This window comes from Colobus angolensis, unplaced genomic scaffold (genome assembly GCF_000951035.1).
Source record: "Colobus angolensis palliatus isolate OR3802 unplaced genomic scaffold, Cang.pa_1.0 Scaffold8, whole genome shotgun sequence".
Taxonomy (NCBI): domain Eukaryota; kingdom Metazoa; phylum Chordata; class Mammalia; order Primates; family Cercopithecidae; genus Colobus; species Colobus angolensis.
In genome coordinates this window covers 1,800,303-1,818,303 of record NW_012121820.1, presented here as the reverse complement: position 1 = coordinate 1,818,303, position 18,001 = coordinate 1,800,303, and the positions used below count along the sequence as shown (strand labels likewise).

The 18,001-nt window shown below is 45.7% G+C and overlaps 1 protein-coding gene across 1 annotated transcript in view; it reads right to left on the bottom strand.

Moving 5' to 3' along the window:
• Positions 1 to 18,001, bottom strand: part of MYO5B (myosin VB) — a 316,975-nt gene that overhangs the window by 139,478 nt on the left and 159,496 nt on the right. Inside the window, exons 11-14 of the mRNA XM_011929181.1 lie at positions 15,893 to 15,974; positions 15,215 to 15,355; positions 6,702 to 6,824; positions 5,756 to 5,839 (exon numbers count right to left, since the gene is read on the bottom strand). Coding sequence (XP_011784571.1) covers positions 5,756 to 5,839; positions 6,702 to 6,824; positions 15,215 to 15,355; positions 15,893 to 15,974 — 430 coding nt within the window. The remainder of the gene's footprint in view (positions 1 to 5,755; positions 5,840 to 6,701; positions 6,825 to 15,214; positions 15,356 to 15,892; positions 15,975 to 18,001) is intronic.

Here is an 18,001-nt window from a genome sequence, read left to right as displayed (position 1 = left end):
AAAGCCATAGATGAACAGTATTCAAGTGAACTAAACACTGACAGTGGCAGGAACAGAATGGGGGAGGGGGGAGGAGAGGAGAGCTGGGCCTGGGGGCTCCATGGACCAGCGCCAGAGAGCCAAGACACAGGTAAGAAAGGACAAAGTGGCCCAGTCAGACTGGTGCTGAGAAAGTTCCATGGGGAAATAATGGAAGGCTAGAGGCAGGTTCACGTTTTGAAGATGTCATTGTGATTCATGCCAATCTGTCACAGCAAAGCAAAACACTGGCATATTAAATGATTCTAATTCATATACTTTCTGAAGTGAATTTTCAAGATGTTTGAGACATGGGTAGAAGTTAACAATCTGCATAACTATACTACTGGATGTGTCTTGGAGTTGCTCTTCTGGAGGAGTATCTTTGTGGCGTTCTCTGTATTTCCTGAATTTGAATGTTGGCCTGCCCTACTAGGTTGGGGAAGTTCTCCTGGATGATTATCCTGAAGAGTGTTTTCCAACTTGGTTCCATTTTCCCCCTCACTTTCAGGCACCCCAATCAGACGTAGATTTGGTCTTTTTACATAATCCCATACTTCTTGCAGGCTTTGTTCATTTCTTTTTCTTCTTTTTTCTTTTGGTTTCTCTTCTCGCTTTGTTTCATTCATTTGATCCTCAATCGCTGATACTCTTTCTTCCAGTTGATCGAGTCGGTTACTGAAGCTTGTGCATTTGTCACGTATTTCTCGTGTCATTGTTTTCATCTCTGTCATTTCGTTTATGAACTTCTCTGCATTAATTATTCTAGCTGTCAATTCTTCCACTCTTTTTTCAAGATTTTTAGTTTCTTTGTGCTGGGTACGTAATTCCTCCTTTAGCTCTGAGAAGTTTGATGGACTGAAGCCTTCTTCTCTCATCTCATCAAAGTCATTCTCTGACCAGCTTCGATCCGTTGCTGGCGATGAGCTGCGCTCCTTTGCGGGGGGAGATGTGCTCTTATTTTTTGAATTTCCAGCTTTTCTGCCCTGCTTTTTCCCTATCTTTGTGGTTTTATCTGCCTCTGGTCTTTGATGATGGTGACGTACTGATGGGGTTTTGGTATAGGTGTCCTTCCTGTTTGATAGTTTTCCTTCTAGCAGTCAGGACCCTCAGCTGCAGGTCTGTTGGAGATTGCTTGAGGTCCACTCCAGACCCTGTTTGCCTGGGTATCAGCAGCAGAAGTTGCAGAAGATAGAATATTGCTGAACAGCGAGTGTACCTGTCTGATTCTTACTTTGGACGCTTCCTCTCGGGGGTGTACTCCACCCTGTGAGGTGTGGGGTGTCAGACTGCCCCTAGTGGGGGATGTCTCCCAGTTAGGCTACTCAGGAGTCCTTGATCAGGCAGTCTGTCCCTTCTCAGATCTCAACCTCCGTGTGCGGAGATCCACTGCTCTCTTCAAAGCTGTCAGACAGAGTCGTTTGCATCTGCAGAGGTTCCTGCTGCATTTTTTGTTGTTGTTGTTTAGCTGTGCCCTGTCCCCAGAGGTGGAGTCTACAGAGACAGGCAGGTTTCCTTGAGCTGCTGTGAGCTCCACCCAGTTTGAGCTTCCCAGCGGCTTTGTTTACCTACTTAAGCCTCAGCAATGGCGGGCGCCCCTCCCCCAGCCTCGCTGCTGCCTTGCGGTTAGATGGCAGACTGCTGTGCTAGCAATGAGGGAGGCTCCGTGGCCGTGGGGCCCTCCCGGCCAGGTGTGGGATATAATCTCCTGGTGTGCCCGTTTGCTCAAAGCGCAGTATTGGGGTGGGAGTCACCTGATTTTCCAGGTGTTGTGTGTCTCAGTTCCCCTGGCTAGGAAAAGGGACTCCTTTCCCCCTTGCGCTTCCCAGGTAAGGCGATGCCTCGCCCTGCTTCAGCTCTCGCTGGTTGGGCTGCAGCAGCTGACCAGCACCGATTTGTCCGGCATTCCCTAGTGAGATGACCCCGGTACCTCAGTTGAAAATGCAGAAATCACCGGTCTCCTGTGTCTCTCGCGCTGGGAGTTGGAGACTGGAGCTGTTCCTATTCAGCCATCTTGCTCCGCCCAACACCGTGTTATTTCACTGCTCTTAGTGGGAGTTCTTCGAACATCCCTTTGGTTGGTAGAGTATATGGGTATCTTCTATCCCCTACTGCTTAATTATTCATGACGACTTGTTAATTTCTTATCAAGGATGTCACCCGATGGAAAAAAAAAAAAGTCTCTCATAAAAGTACTTTAAGTAAAATTATAAATTTACAAACAGGATTTGAGATTTAGCTGTGCTAAATGAAAACCAATAAAAAATTAAGCATTACAATTTTAATGTAATGACATAGAAACTTGTATCTTTCTAGGTTTTCATTTTTTTTAATATGGAGTTAGAAACATATGTCTCATAGGGCTACTATGAAAACTAAAAATTTTAAAGAAAATACAGCCATTCACTCAGTAAATGATGAGCTTTAAAGATACTAAAATGACAGATGCTGCCAGACATGCCCATCTGCCTGAATGGGGTAGAGCATACTTATAATCACTCTTGGATTTGCAGCTGCAGTCTGTGTATAGCCCATCTGCAGGTTTATGGTGATACAGCATCAATCTTTGCTTTCTGTCTTTTGAGACGTCTGAAACAGGCTAGGAGGGGCTCAGGCCAGAGAGTTCTCAAGCCCTCCTCCAGCTAGTGTCTGGTCGGCCAGAGCCCTTCTTGGTCAATCTCAGTGCTGCTACACTGCATCTCAGGGGTGTTGCTGGGATGGGGACAGGGGTGGCAACAAGGTCACTGGCTCTCTAGAAGTTTTAGCTGGTGAGCGGGAAAGCTAGCATTGTGGTTGGTGGGCAGGATAGAGAAGGAGGAAGTTGCATTTCAAGAGTAGATCATACCTATTTTGTCCTCCAACTTAGCAACATCTATACACTTTTGATGTGCATACTCTTTGAACCATCATCAATCCACTTCTAAAATTTTACCCAACAGACATAATTGTACAGAAGTATGCAAAGATATACATAAAGGATATTCATTGTTACATTATTTGAAATAGCAAATTATCAGCAGTTGTTTAAAAAAGAGAAATAGATGTGTACTCATGTGGAAAGACAACGAAGATACAATGGTAACTGAAAAATTAAATTACAGAGGACTATGTTTCTATAATACAGTTATTTTAATCTTAAAAAGATGTATCAACATGCAGAATAGGGTACATTCTCACCCACTAAAAGATGGGTCAAGGAGTGGGAAGGAAGACTTATTTTATACATTTCTACACTATTTTTATTTCTTTGAACTTATGTTTAATTTCTAATAAAAACCCAGTACCTGCAATCTAAAACAATATTCTTGTATAGAAAAGAGCTAACACAGCAGGCCTGCATCTGCTATTCTGAAAGGCTGCTTGACCCCTGGCTGGTGTCAGGGGAACTTGGATTTTCACCATTCCCTGGGTAAGAACTGTTCACTGTGCCTAAATTGCTCATGCAAACAATATCGTTTATGTTGAGCATCTGCTTTCCTTCTGGGATTTTGGAATTTTGGTTTGTGCTAGGCTAAGGGTGCCTATATAATCAACCCCAAATAAAAATCCTGGCTGCCTGGGCTCAGGTGACCTTCCCTGGTAGGCATTTCAAAAGAAGTGTCATGACTTGCTTCTAGGAGGAATTACATGCATCCTGTATGACTCTAGGTGGAAGGGACTCTTGGAAGCTTGTGCCTGGTCTCCTGGAGACATTACCCCATCCACCTCTCCCTTTGCTGAGTTTGCTGTTTACTTTTTTGCTGTAACAAATTATAACCATAACTATATGCTGAGTTCTGTGAGTCTTCCTAGCAAGTGGTTGAACCTGGAGGTGGTCTTGGGGGCCACCAACCTACCCTTATCATTCTCTTCCATAACACCTTCTTCTTGACCTTCTTAGTATTTCCATAATTTGTAATTAAACTATGCACCTTTTTCACTAAGTTCCATGAGATTAACTACACGTGTTGGTTACCACTATATACTACACAAATATTCAATAAAGCTGTCAAATAAAAATGAGGGAAAAGTAGCTCATCTATTAATAAAAGATAACTTGCTGGAGAGTGAGTATAACAGAGTTTTCCTAGCACCACTCCTTTTTAGATTCTGGAATCCCTGAGAGTCACTCAAATTAAGATGCTCAGAAATCAATACAATGGCAGAACCAGACTCTGTATGTCTTCCCTCCATCCCTCATTTCTGCTCCTAATCTGAAAGGAGAAACTTCTACCAAGACAACAGACTTTTCTGGCCCTATAGGTCGTCACTGGCCTCCAGGCATCATAAGAGACCATCATGAGGAAGGGGCTCCTAGTACTCAGACCACTTCCATCTACTTTCTTTCCCTGTGCCTTGGGGCTCCTCCCTATGTCACCACCCTCATGAAAAAATGGGAAAAGTCATATTAACCACCACAAACTGGAGATCTAAAAACTTAGGGAGCTGCAAGGTCAAACTTGCATTGAACTCCAAAGTGATATTTACTTTTACCCACAGCCAATTTGTCCCAGTGATAACTAATTCTCTGATGTTCCAGATATCCAGAAATCACACTGGGCAGGGGTCTGTTATTGGCAGTCTGCATGCTGTTAGTGACTCAAATCCTCCCTAAACCCCTCACCACGTGATAGAACTGGGTTTACTTGGCTTTATGTCCTGGGTCCATTTTGCTGGATATACTTTCTCCATTCTATCATCTCATCCTATTGCATTCATCTAAAGCTTATCACAAAGAGAACTTAATCTGCCATTTCTACAATGTTATCAGGCCCCTGCAGTGAGTTCAGTATCATGTGGTCTGGGAGACAGCCTCCTAAATCCTAGAAAGTTCCCCCACCCCTGGCCCCAGGTTTCCTCTGCAGGGCTAAAGCCAGCAACAGCATCTGCATCAGAGTAGACTTTTCGAATGCCAGCGCATATGCTTCCCCTGACTGCATCATCCTCTCCCACTGCTCCTTCTTTCCTTTCACAGTTACCTGTGTGTGCCTTCATCTGCCCACTCACAGCCTATTAAAAGGGGAGCAACCACAGTGTAGACTCTGTCTTGCTCATCTTTGTGTGAAAATGGTGTGTTTAGGGCAGTGCCTTCCAAAGCAGGTGTTTAATAAAGATATGTTTGGGTGAATTGGTGCCTTCTTTCCTCTACCTCTAGAATGGACACAATATTTGCTACCTTTTCCTATGCTTGGAAATAAATAAAATTCTGATAATAACAGAGAAAGAGTCCAAAGTAGTAGATTGAAGTGTTCCTTAAATCCCACCTTCTATTCCATTAAATTTCTGCTTATAGAGAGGTTCTATAGACTGCTCAACAAATTAAATGCAGATACTAGATGCGATGGGGTTTAAATAATCTTACATCTGCAGGCAGGGGACAAAGGACAGATGACATGATGGACACCAGCTACATTTCCATCACTGCGCTCACCATCCTCTCTCTTCCTGTCACCTCCCATGCTCCCCTATGCCCTCCATTAGCAGGCAACTTTCCCAGTTCTCTCCCCCTACCCCTACATCCCTTGCTTTCTTCTCTCCATCAGGCCATACTAAAGTGTTTTCAGACAAGATCGGACACATTCACGGTGGTATGGCCATTCAAGTGTTTTCATACTGAAATGACCGACAAATCCCTTGGCCTCCTCCCTGCCCAGCATCTCTGTCTTTCTACCCCAAAGGGGTTGCATTAAATGCCACTCCCTGCCCAGCACTGGCCATGGGCATTCCTGCTCCACTCCCCACTTCTGACACTCTTTACCTTGCTGGCCTTCAGGATATTGATCTGCTCTTCATACACCGTATCTCTGTTTTTCTCCAGAAAACCATCAGAGAGGTACTCCACCTGGGGCCACAGTAACCAGAGAGAGACACAGTCATTAGTGCTTCAGCAGTTTCTCAACCACTTTCATCTCATCCATGCAGCATTTTCTGAAAAGAGCTGTGAGTAGATAGGAAACCCACAGATGTTGCCACTTAAAATGCAAACCCAGTAAGTGGTCAGGATTTACGTACAGGGAACTGACTATTCATTTTTTGGAAGAAATTGTTTTAAAGGGAGTTCCCATAATAAAAGGGTTCTTCAGGGCTCTATTAATGCAGCTTCTCAGCCACATCTCAGACTCAATCAATCAATCTGTATTTTAACAAGACCCTAGGTGATTTATACACACATTACAATTTAAGAAACACCAGGCTAGTGCATAGCAAACAGAAATCTACTTAGAAAAATTCTACGCATGCACCAGCTACTGAGAAAGCAGCCCCGTGAAGAGCAGCCACACCGGCTTCAGGTAAGAAGCCAAGCCATTCGGTACTTTGTTTTCAGCTCTCCCTTCTCTCTCAAGCTGCATGAGGGTAGACTCTTAACGGCTTTAGAATTTTTATATAATATACACACATATACAGACATGTATATATATAGACATGTATGTGTATATGTATATATGTATGTATATATGTGTGTATGTATGTGTATATATATATGAATGGGCAACTATAGCACCCCCTGTGAAGTTACGCCTTGTGGTAAGCTTGGTATCCCCTAGAAGTAGAGGGGTGGGTAAAAGAGGATGGAAGGGGAACCTAGCTGAGGCTTCAGGCCATTTGCATTCAGAAGGGACAGCCTTCTCTCTAGGTCTAGAGCCCAATAAGTCCACTTAAAGAGGGGCCAAGGGAATACCCAAGCCAACAGAGAGGAGAGCCACCTTGTCTGCAAAGTGGACGATGATGAAGGCTGTGTTGGACATGCGGGGCTTCTGGAAGTGCTGGCTGCTGGAGTGCCGGTCATAGAGCTTCTGAGCCCAGTTCTGGTCAGTTCCTTTGGGGACCTGCAGAACCACAAGACAGGGCAGAGTGCTTTGTGAGGAGGAGGAAGGAAGCCCTGGGTTGCAGCAGAGGGATAGGATCAGTAGGCCAGCTCCATGAAGGTTGATTCAGCCCTTGAAATGGGACCGTAACTGGATGGTGCAAAGAACAATTCAACCATACATGTTCAGGATCCTGCCACGGTGTACCCTCATCCCCTGTGGGTTGGCTCCCATGGGACCTGTGGGAGCAGCTGAGCCTGCTGGTTGGCAGACACTGCAAGTGCTAGGGAGGATAAGGGTGAAAGCCAAGGTCACAGGAGCAGAGTCACAGCCTGCAGGACCACCTGAAGGTACTTCCCTGCAACCGGGGCTGTGACATCAGCATCACAAACACATCCACCTGCAGTGCCAAGCTTACCCACTCACCCAGGTGAACTCCTGCCACAGGAAAGCCTACCTTCCCTCCCTAAATTCACCTAAATACCATCGTCCAGGTCTGGCTCAAGTCTTTCCTTTCCTGACCACTGTTGATCTCGCTTCTCTCTTCTTTGGAATTCCTCGCAGTCAAGCTCTTACACGTGCCCTAGCATATTGTGCACCCCTGAGTTTTGGGTTTCGTAACTACAAACTGTAAGTTTGTTGTATTCAAGGACTGGTTGTGCCTTATGTTGCTTATGTGTCCCTGAAAGAACTTAGAACTGGGCTCTGGCCATGCAGTGGGAACTAAGTACCTAGTGAGTGATCTACATGGTGCTAATCTCTGCATCTCCCACTGTCTAAAGTCAGACTTAGAGGTTCCACTGCGTTAAGAATTCTGAAAGACGGCCCCTTTCAATATCTTTATGGATGGCTTTAAACATAAAAAGCATCTTGCTTCATTGAAAATATAACAGAGTCACTGTAACTACCACTCAAATTGTCAAGAATGACAGCAACTCTTCCAACAGGAAGGTGCTCCCTCTTGTCATCCCTGGTCATCGCTGCATATACCTACTGACCAGAAACAGTCCAGTCCTCAGTGACGGGTCCCTAATTGATCTGCCCTTCTTTGGTTGAGATTGCATATTTGGATCAGGAAGGGTTGAAGGTGACCCTTGCACTAGCCGTTTACAAAGAGATTTTTATGATAAACTAATAAAATCTGCGCCATAAAGAAAATGCTTACATACTTGGGAACCAATTTCTTAAATCCTTTGTAAGCAAACTGATTTTGCTCAAGATTCATTTTGGCATAACTAATATTGAATACTCAGTGCTAAGCACCAAAGGAAGTTCAAGAAAAGAAAATTATCTTGAAGGAGGCTATTAATTGTCCTGGGCAGACAATAAAATATATTTAATTCAGCACTTTCTATATATACTGCTTTATATTTGTCTCCAAGCATTCTGTGTTTAGAACCACCGGGTGTGAAGGAAGGAGGGGTCTTCCCAGCACGGACGTCAGGACTGGGTGGGCCAGAGGATGGGCACAAGGGGGACCTAGAAGGACTGGCAAAACTGAGGCAGACAGAACCATGGTGGGAAGCCCCACACAGGCAAACATGTAAAGTTGGCTAGGAACAAAATCATCTTGCCTTGGAGATGAAATTGGACTTCTGTGAGAAGACTCCATAATCCTACATATTCAGTAATTCAGATTGGCGTGAATTGATAAGCAGAGGAAACGAACAACCAAGGTCAAGTGTATCCATATTTTCTGACAAGGATCAGTCTCTCCTTTTGCTGCCCACTCCATCTCCAACTAAAAATAAGGGCCAGCAGGAATTAACCATGATCAAGAGTCTCAGATGATACAGCTAGTGCCCACAGTGCTTACTGTTTGCCAGGCCATTTTCTACACATTTTAGATGTATCAATTCATTTAACCATCAAATAATCATGTCAGCTAGCTGCTATGTTTGTAAGCATTTTAGAGATGAGGAAATGGAGACAGAGAGGTTAAGTAACTTGCCAAGGTCACATAATGGGGAAGTATTAGGTTGGTGCAAAAGTAATTGTGGCTTTTGCCATTAAATAGCAGAGCTGGGGTTCCAAGCAGAACAAGTTAACTCTTCTTGCCTGACAACAGAGTTTTAAAGGGTGCCACAAAAGTAGAACAAGGTAGAAGGTGCTTACCTCCAAAAATCTTTCCATAGAAGTAGATTTTAAACAGGCACAGAAGAAACAAAAAAAATCTTATATTTTGATAGCTTCTGGGTCATGGATATTGGTAGCTCCATAATATGCAGCTGAACGGAATCGTTTATAAAGGAAATCCACATACAGCTTATACGAACTTCTTTCTGCTCTTCTCAAAGCAATGCAGAGAGAGCACTGAGCCAGGAGCCGGGACTACAGCTTGTTCCTCATCTAGATAGGTTCTGTTCCTCAGAGGCCTAAATCCCTCTGACCTTATGGTACTGACCACTGATCACATCAAAAAGTAAAGGTCCCATCTGTATTAAATGCCCTGAATAGGCAAATCCATACAGAAAGAAAGTACATTAGTGGTTGCCCGGGGCTGGAGGGGGGCAATGGGGAGTAGCTGCTAAAGGGCTTTTTTAGGGGGTGATGAAAATGTTCTAAAATTGACCGTGGTTGGTAATGGATGCACAACTTTGTGAACATACTAAAAACCACCAAATTGTATACTTTAAATGGGTGAATTGTATGGTATGTCAATTATATCTGATTAAAGGTATTAAAAATACATTAGAGCTGATTCCACTCCTTGCTAGTAAAACAAAATAGAAAAAAAAAAAAAAAAAGCAGGCACGGCAGTGGGGGAGTGCAAGTTCTGGGCTCCCTAAGCCCCTCTCAGTGTTCCCTGTGGAACTCTAGACAGAAACTGTACTCTCTATCACAGATGTTGCCGTCGCTGGCCTGGGACAGCTTCTGAGGCCAAAGCCTGCCCCCAACAGAGCTGCTGATAGGAGCTGACTTTTAAGGACCCCAAGGCCAACCAGGCGCAATGGCTTACACCTCTAATCCCAGCACTTTGGGAGGCCAAGGTGGGAGGATGGCTTGAGCCCAACAAGTTTAAGACCAGCCTGGGCAACAACACAGAGACCTCATCTCTACAAAAAACTTAAAAATTAGCCAGGCATGGTGGCACTTGCCTGTAGCCCCAGCTACTGGGGAGACTAAAGCAGGAGGATCACTTGAGCCCCGCAGGTCAGGGCTACAGTGAGAACTGTGATGACACCACTGTACTCCAGCCTGGGTGACAGAACAAGACACTGTCTCAAAACCAAACAAAACCAAAACAAACAAACAAAAAAACCAGACCCCAAGGCCAGTTATTCTATGTCTGCTTCTTTTCTCATCCCTGTCTTCCTGGGCCACTGGCACCAACCTTCCTGGTCACTCACTGTCTCCTTCCATTCCATACTTCAAGCCTTGTACCCCTGCTGACCTCTCAAATAATTGTACCACAAGTACCTCTGGATCCCCAGGCTCTTTAAGGAGTATGCTCTGGCCCCTTCCCTCTTTGCCACCGCAGAAACCCAGCGGGGCCCACCAGGACTCTGCAGTCCTCACTGCTCTCTGGAATGGAGGCAGCTCCTTCCTCCTCACCTGCCAGCCACCCCCAGTGCCGCTTCCAGGCCTTTATTTTTCACCTTTACAAAATAGCCCTCTGCACGCTCAGCAAAACATTAAATCTAGATGAATCCAACTACCCATTCTCTCCTTACCCATACCTGGGTGGCTGGATAAGACCACACATCAACTCATCTTCCTTTAATCAAGCCCTGCCATGATACTTTTACACAAGTACTGCAGCCAAAAAATAAAATTTCACTCTGAGAATCACTTCTATGGATTAAGACACTGTTCCTAGATCTAAGCAAGAAGTTGATCTCAACAACTCCTAAAACTCAATTTATGGTCTTTAACCTCAGCAAAACACACTCTGCAATTTCTCTTTCTGTTTACTGGTTAGCCATTCCCACCTTCCTCCATTCTCTTCAAGTTTCTGACCCTGCTGACTCTCAGCAGATGCCTCAGCTCCTTCATGGGGAAGTAGAGGCTGTCAAGCAGGAAATCCCAAATTCCTGCTCTAACATGCAGAAACTCATCTTCACCCACAGCCATCCCACCTTTCTGTCCTTCTCATGGAAGAAAGGCCTCTCTCCTGGCTGGCCTTCCATCCACCCACCCCTGCCTCCTGGGGGGCCACAGTCCACCCATGCCCATGCCCCTCTCTCGTCACCGCTTCCTCTTCACAGCCAAGCCTCCGAGAGTTCAAACTCGCCGTCTCCACTGCCTCACCTCCCGCTCTCATATTACCGAAATTAGACTTCTGTCCCAACAACTCCGTTGGAAGGAAGTGCTCCACTCAAGGAACTCACGGAGGCCCTCTCCCTGCTAAGCTCCTGGAAGCCCTGTTCCCTCCCGCCTGGCCTACCACATGGCCTCATGGTGCTGCCTCCTCTAGGCTGTCCTCACCTCAGCTTGCACACAGTCTGGGAGACCTGCTGATTTGATCATTCACATCTGACCCCCTCTCCTCTGCTTCGCCCCTGTGGGTTGATGCCCAGAGCCTTCAGGATGAAGCCCAAATACGTGCTCAGGGTGGACATGGCTTCTCATTCTCCCATGGTCCCTACTTGCCAACCTTACCTGTCCCCACCAGGAGTTCCAGACAAATCAGATCACTTCAAGTTCTCCAAGTGTAGTGTGACAAGCCCTTCACCTGGAATGCCCCCCTCATCTGACTTTGCTTGGGAATGCTCTCCCCACGACACTCTTCCTTCTGTCATTTCCTCCACAGCGTTTCCGGTTCTTCGTCATCGAAGATGACACTTCAGTGCTTGCCTGACCCTCTCAAGAAGTGCTGACGTCTGAAGGGCAGGGCCTCAGTGCAGTATTCCGTGAACATGTGGTTTCTCGTGTGAATGAATACATAAACATAGCATGGCCACTTCACCTCCCTCCATCACAGGAGTCACACCTCTACACGAAAGTGCTAGAAAAGGAAACCTTTGGGGCCACTGCTTAAGAAACAACAATCCCGTGATCTGAATACAGAGTAAACACTCCTGACAGCAGCCTGGGCCAGGTGAGAAAACGGGGGGTAGGGGGCACTGGCATCCCCACTGAGTGAGCTGATTTCACTCCACAGTCCTGAGTGATTTCCTTTCTTCCAGGAAACAATCCTCATCACAGGGCACAGGGCAGAGCCTGTCGCCCCACTCGGGCCTGCCATTGATTGCTCCAACACCTCCAACCTGAGACAGCACCTAGGCTTCTCTCACTAGAATTGCTTCCAGGGTTCAAGGTTGCCTGTTCCTCTGAGAGAAAGTGGACTGATGAATGGGAAGAGGATAGCAGGAAGTGCCAACCCAAATAGGGCTTAGAAGGCAGCAGAGGCTGGTGTGCACCTACTTCCCACCCGCCACTGGGCATCCTTGGAGTCTTGTTAAGAGCAGCCTGGAAATTTACATTTTTGACAATCAAACACCTTCTTGGAGGAGTGGACTTGAATAAAGGAGGAACAATTGCAGTCTGTGGCTTGTTTGAGGCCTGTCTGCAAAGGCGCTTTTCCACTTCAGGTGGTTTAATAAATACCCTGGTCCAGTCTGCACTCTCCTCTGCAGCTGTGGCACCAGTCACAGGCCCTGGGGAGTGCTCCCTGCACGCTCCCCCTTTAAACCCATAGCCACCCCATCTCCACACCTCTCATTTAAAACCCAGCTCGCTACCCTGTCTGCCACTGCACATCTTCCCCAAGAAAACTGATTTACCCATGGGCTGCTTCTGCACCATGAGTCCAATCCTTCATTTGGCTTTGTGTCTTGTCGACATGGGGTCACAGAACCCAACTGTTCACAGTGCAATGTCATTATTCGCTCTCACCCTGCAAAGTGTCTGAGAGAAAGGGAGGAAAGGACATGTCTGAGGCTGCTTCCACAGCCCAACACAATCCTTCCCCAGGGGGCACCAAGATTCCCAGCCACTGCAACTCCAGGGGGATTCCCTAACCTGCTCAGGCTCAGAGCCGTGGGTGCTTCCAGGCCCCACCATGTTTTAAAGTCAGGTTCATTGCAGAATAATTTCCATGCAGTAAAACGCACCCTTTCACTGAAGCATACAGTTCAGTGAGTTTTGACAAATGTAATAACAACTGTTGGCTTAAAATCCACCTGTTACTGATGCTCTATCAGACTATGCTAAATCATCCTGAATTCCCAGAGCAATTAAACCTGTTACAAAAAGTCTCCACATTGTGGACTTTTGTCTTATTCCTTAATGTGGTGTTCATCTCATCTCCTTGGCCACCAGTGTGAGTTTACACATGCCACATCCACAGTACCACCCAGGGTCTTGACACGTCTAGCCCCCACCAGCCTGATTTGCAGGAAACCCAGGCTTTCCACAGACCTGTGTAGGACAAACTGCCTACTCCATGTGCCCTGAGAACTGTGCATGACCTTCACCTTCACCACCTGGGGGGAGAGTGAAAAGCCAGGGTCTTCCTTGAGCACTGGCCCCAGGGAGCCTCACCAGCTTAGCATCCCAGAGCCCTGAGTTGGACACAGGACATGGTGCTGACTTTAGCTTCGGGGGTGTGGAGCTGGAGGAGACAGTTACTGATGGGAATCTCAAAAGGGACTGGGGAAAAGGAGCATGACCTTGGCTAAGTTTGGGTAGGGCAGTGGTGGTAGTGGATGCTGAAACCAAAAAAATAAAAGTGAGTCATGAACAGCAGGATGGCCTAGGCTGTGACTTCAGCCATTCAGCCCACCCTACTCAATCTAGGGACAATTGTTTTTTTTTTGTTTTTTATTTTATTTTATTTTATTTATTTATTTATTTTTTATTATACTTTAAGTTCTAGGGTACATGTGCATAACGTGCAGGTTTGTTACATATGTATACTTGTGCAATGTTGGTGTGCTGCACCCATCAACTCGTCAGCACCCATCAGTTCATCATTTATATCAGGTATAACTCCCCAATGCAATCCCTCCCCCCTCCCCATGATAAGCCCAGTGTGTGATGTTCCCCTTCCCGAGTCCAAGTGATCTCATTGTTCAGTTCCCACCTATGAGTGAGAACATGCGGTGTTTGGTTTTCTCTTCTTGTGATAGTTTGCTAAGAATGATGGTTTCCAGCTGCATCCATGTCCCTACAAAGGACGCAAACTCATCCTTTTTTATGGCTGCATAGTATTCCATGGTGTATATGTGCCACATTTTCTTAATCCAGTCTGTCACAGATGGACATTTGGGTTGATTCCAAGTCTTTGCTATTGTGAATAGTGCCGCAATAAACATACGTGTGCATGTGTCTTTGTAGTAGAATAATTTATAATCCTTTGGGTATATACCCAGTAGTGCAATCTACTCGTGGGACAATTGTTTTACATTTACTGCTACCTGTCTGGTTGAGCAAGCCTGGACAAACACTTTGCTACACTGAGAGATTATCTCTGCTTGGATACTGACTCTGAGGATGAAGCCCATATCTCTAGTGAAATGCAAAAAACCTTCAGGAGGTTAAAAAAAAATACGAAAGCTATAGAACTGGTATATTTTTCTCTGTCTTCTGTTCTATTGTTTCCCTTTCATTTTCAAAGGCAATGAAACTAGGAGAGCCCTTCTGGAAGGAAACACCCTCCTACCAAACCATCAAGCCACACCTAACCCTTTACAGGCAAGACGTGGGAGAGCAGAAAGTAAAAGCCAGTGGGTTCTTTCCCTTGCAACAGCAACAATCATGTGGCTTTTACACCTGTTGATTACAGTTTCCATCCCTGGAGGAAGTGGTATATATTTACCCCTGTTAGCAATCAACCACTCAACTGGGAGAGATTTTGGAGATTAGATGCAACCCCTATCATTGAGCAGGAAAGCAGAGGCCAAAGAAGTCAAGTAACTGATAAAACCCAGATCCTCTAAACCTTACCCTCCCAGTGCTGCCAGGCAGTCTCCAGGCTGACAAGTCAGCACTCACCCTGTCCCACCAGGTACAGCCCATCAGAAACCAGATGGGGAAATCTATAAATTTCACCTGCCACCATGCCATGCAGCTCTATCACAAGTCATCTGATGCGGCAATAGTGATCCCAGACTTGAGTCTTCACTCTCTAGGGATGCCCATTAGATGTTCCAGTTCTTCTCTTGGCACCTAGGCTACCTGGGACATCAAGTCCAAACCACCATCATATCATGCCAACCCATGCCACCCAGGCTCCCCCAAGAGAGGCACACATTTACCAGTGTAGCAACACCCGCCAGTCATGTTAAATGTGCTGCCTTCTAGCATGCAGAATAGTACACGCTTCTAGTGTGCAGCCTGCCAACGCTTCTTCCAGTACACTGAAGGCCAGCTGATCACAGATGAAATTCCACCTTTGAGATCTTATGTGATTCCCTCGTACCACATCCCTACCCTAGAATTGAACTAATTTGCATAATCAGTTTTACCTTACATTCTTCATCCAATAGGTCCAAGATACCCAGCTTGGCTTCGATGAGGTCGATACAAGGTTGGTTATCATAAAAATCAATCAGGGTCCAAGGGATCTGTTCCTTCATGTATTCTTCTTGCTCCAGTTTGAACACATGCTATGGCAAGTAAAAAGGTTGCACGAGTGAACTGCAGGCAGGCACACCTTAACATTCACCTCTCCCCGGGGCTCAGCAAGTTCTGGGTTCTCGGGGACAGCAGAGAACTGCCAGATAAGGTTTGGACGCTAAGTCATAGTCATGATTGCAGAAAGGCAAAGCACAGTGAGGTGATTCCTCATTCCTGGGTGGACACTTCCTGGGGGCACGTTAACAATCACCTGAGTTGCTGTATTCCCAATCAATCAAAGGAAGCCCCATGTCTGGCTTGCTGTTGCTTAAATACCCTAAGAAACCCAGGCTCAGAGGAATGGGAGTTATAGCCAAAGAGAGGATCATTTCCCCTCTCAGCACAGTTGCCTCCTTCAGTTCTCCCTCCTGAGCAGTGGACAGCCCCTTCCAAAAGCTGGAGGCACCACCAGGAAACCAGAACACAGCCAGGGCCCACCCACCTCAGAGGAAGAGAAGTGGCCTGGCTGTCCCTCCCAGGGGAGTCTCCTCAGTCCTGGTACCCCCAGGTCTGGAAACCAAGCCTACCGAGTTGAACTGCTGCTGGAGCTTTTCATTTGCATAGTTGATACAGAACTGCTCAAAGCTGTTTACCTCAAATGTCTCAAACCTACAGAATGGAAAGAAAAGAGAAGAGACATCTCCTTTCACCAAAGGAATCACTGGGGCTTCAACAAAGCTGTTCTCACCCAGGTCTCCCCCGACGCCACCACAGAATCCCCATTGTCTCATCTTGTGTTCAGAGAGAGCACTGTTGCAGATGTTAGCACTACACAAAGCCTAATTAAAGAACATACGTATTTCCAAAACTAGAAAAAGTAATGACAGCAGGAAAATTTTGGAAAAGAAAGTTTAAAAAAGAAAAAAGAAAGTCAGCAATGATTCCATCATTCATATTGACCATCAGTTATATCTTGGTGGGTTTCCTTTTAGGAATTTTGCATTTTTGAAAACAATCAGAACTATGTAATGTTTTACTTTTTTTTTGAGACAGGATCTCACTCTGTCACCCAGGCCGGAGTGCAGAGGCGCAATCTTGGCTCACTGCAACCTCTGCCTCCCAGGCTGAAGGGATCCTCCCATCTCAGCCTGCTGAGTACCTGGGACTACAGGCACATGCCAACATGCCGAGCTAATTTTCTATTTTTTTGTAGAGACAAGGTTTCACCATGTTGTCCAAGCTGGTCTCGAACTCCTGGGCTCAAGTGGTCCACGCATCTCAGCCTCCCACAGTGCTGGGACTACAGCCATGAGCCACCACACCTGGGTTTACCTTCTATTATCATCATTTAACTTTCCATTGAAAACACTTCCCAACACCACTGTTATGAAGGCATCAGTTTTAACATCTGCCTCATCAACCACCATATAAGATCAGGGCCGTGGTTTAGACATGGGAATTGCAATGGTGCTCAGGTGAGGGGACGGGTGGTGCTGGAATTCAGTCAGCCCCCTCGCAAGCCCCAGAGGGGTGTGTTCCATCCAGAGGGGACACCTTTTCTCAATTCACACAGGTGCCCATGAGCTGGCAGTGGCCCCCATAGAGATGCATCACCATTTAGCCACACCCCCACTGGGGACATTTTGGTTCTTTTCTCAGTTGTTAGCTGCTATCAGTTTTGTGACAAATTCTTTGAATTCATAATTCTTTCCTTAGGATGCTATCCTAGAGAAATTACCATGTCAAACAGTACCACTTTTCTTAAAAGGTAGAAGCAAATTAACCCCTGGAAAGGTGGAACTAATGTATGTTATGACCCCACCTCCACTTCACAATGTATGAAAATGTCTTGTTCTTCTAATACTGGCCAACAATATTTTGTTTTAATCTTTATTGAGTTAGCCTTTACACACAGTAAAATACACCAATTTTAAGTATATATTTTCATGCATTTTCCTTAAAAATTTTTTCTCAACATCTGTTGATGGGGTGATACATTTTTGATAGAGAATTTTTAGATCGAGATGTTCTGTGAATATGCAAACACAGATGGAGGACATTTTCATCACCTGGAAAATGTCCCCATTCTCCATTCGGATCAACCTCCAGTGTTCTCCCCATCTCGCCCTGCCCCTCTTCACTGGGAGTCTGGGAATAGTAGTATATCACAGCTCTTCGGTCAACTGTGTAACGTTAGCTTTTTAAAGTCTTTGGTTCCTTGGAGCATAAAAAGTCTGAATTTGAATTTTTTTATCATTACTATGGCTCAACATTTTTCTTTCTGACTGTACTAGTCATTGTACATCGTGAACTGTCTGATGCTTGGTCAGTTTTGTTGGATTTTAACTTTAAAAATGGACTTACTTGAGCTTTTTGTATTTTAGAATATCAACACGATCATTCATTGCTTAACTCCAATGTTTGCAATATGGTCCAATCTTTGGGCAGGGAAAGGTGGAACCAGTAGAGGGGAGGATGGGGGTCATGATGCACAGCATAGTTGGTGGAGGCAGGGGTCCTCCCTGCAGGCCATGCCGGCTACACTAAGGGGTCTGGAATTTACCAGGTGGCAGAAGAGAGATTCTGAAGGATGTCGAATTAAGAACTGACAACCTGATGTGCATCTTAGAGACCGGCAGGAGAACAACTGTGAACCCAGGGAGGGTGTGCAAGCCTGGAGGCAGGAAAGTGAGCGA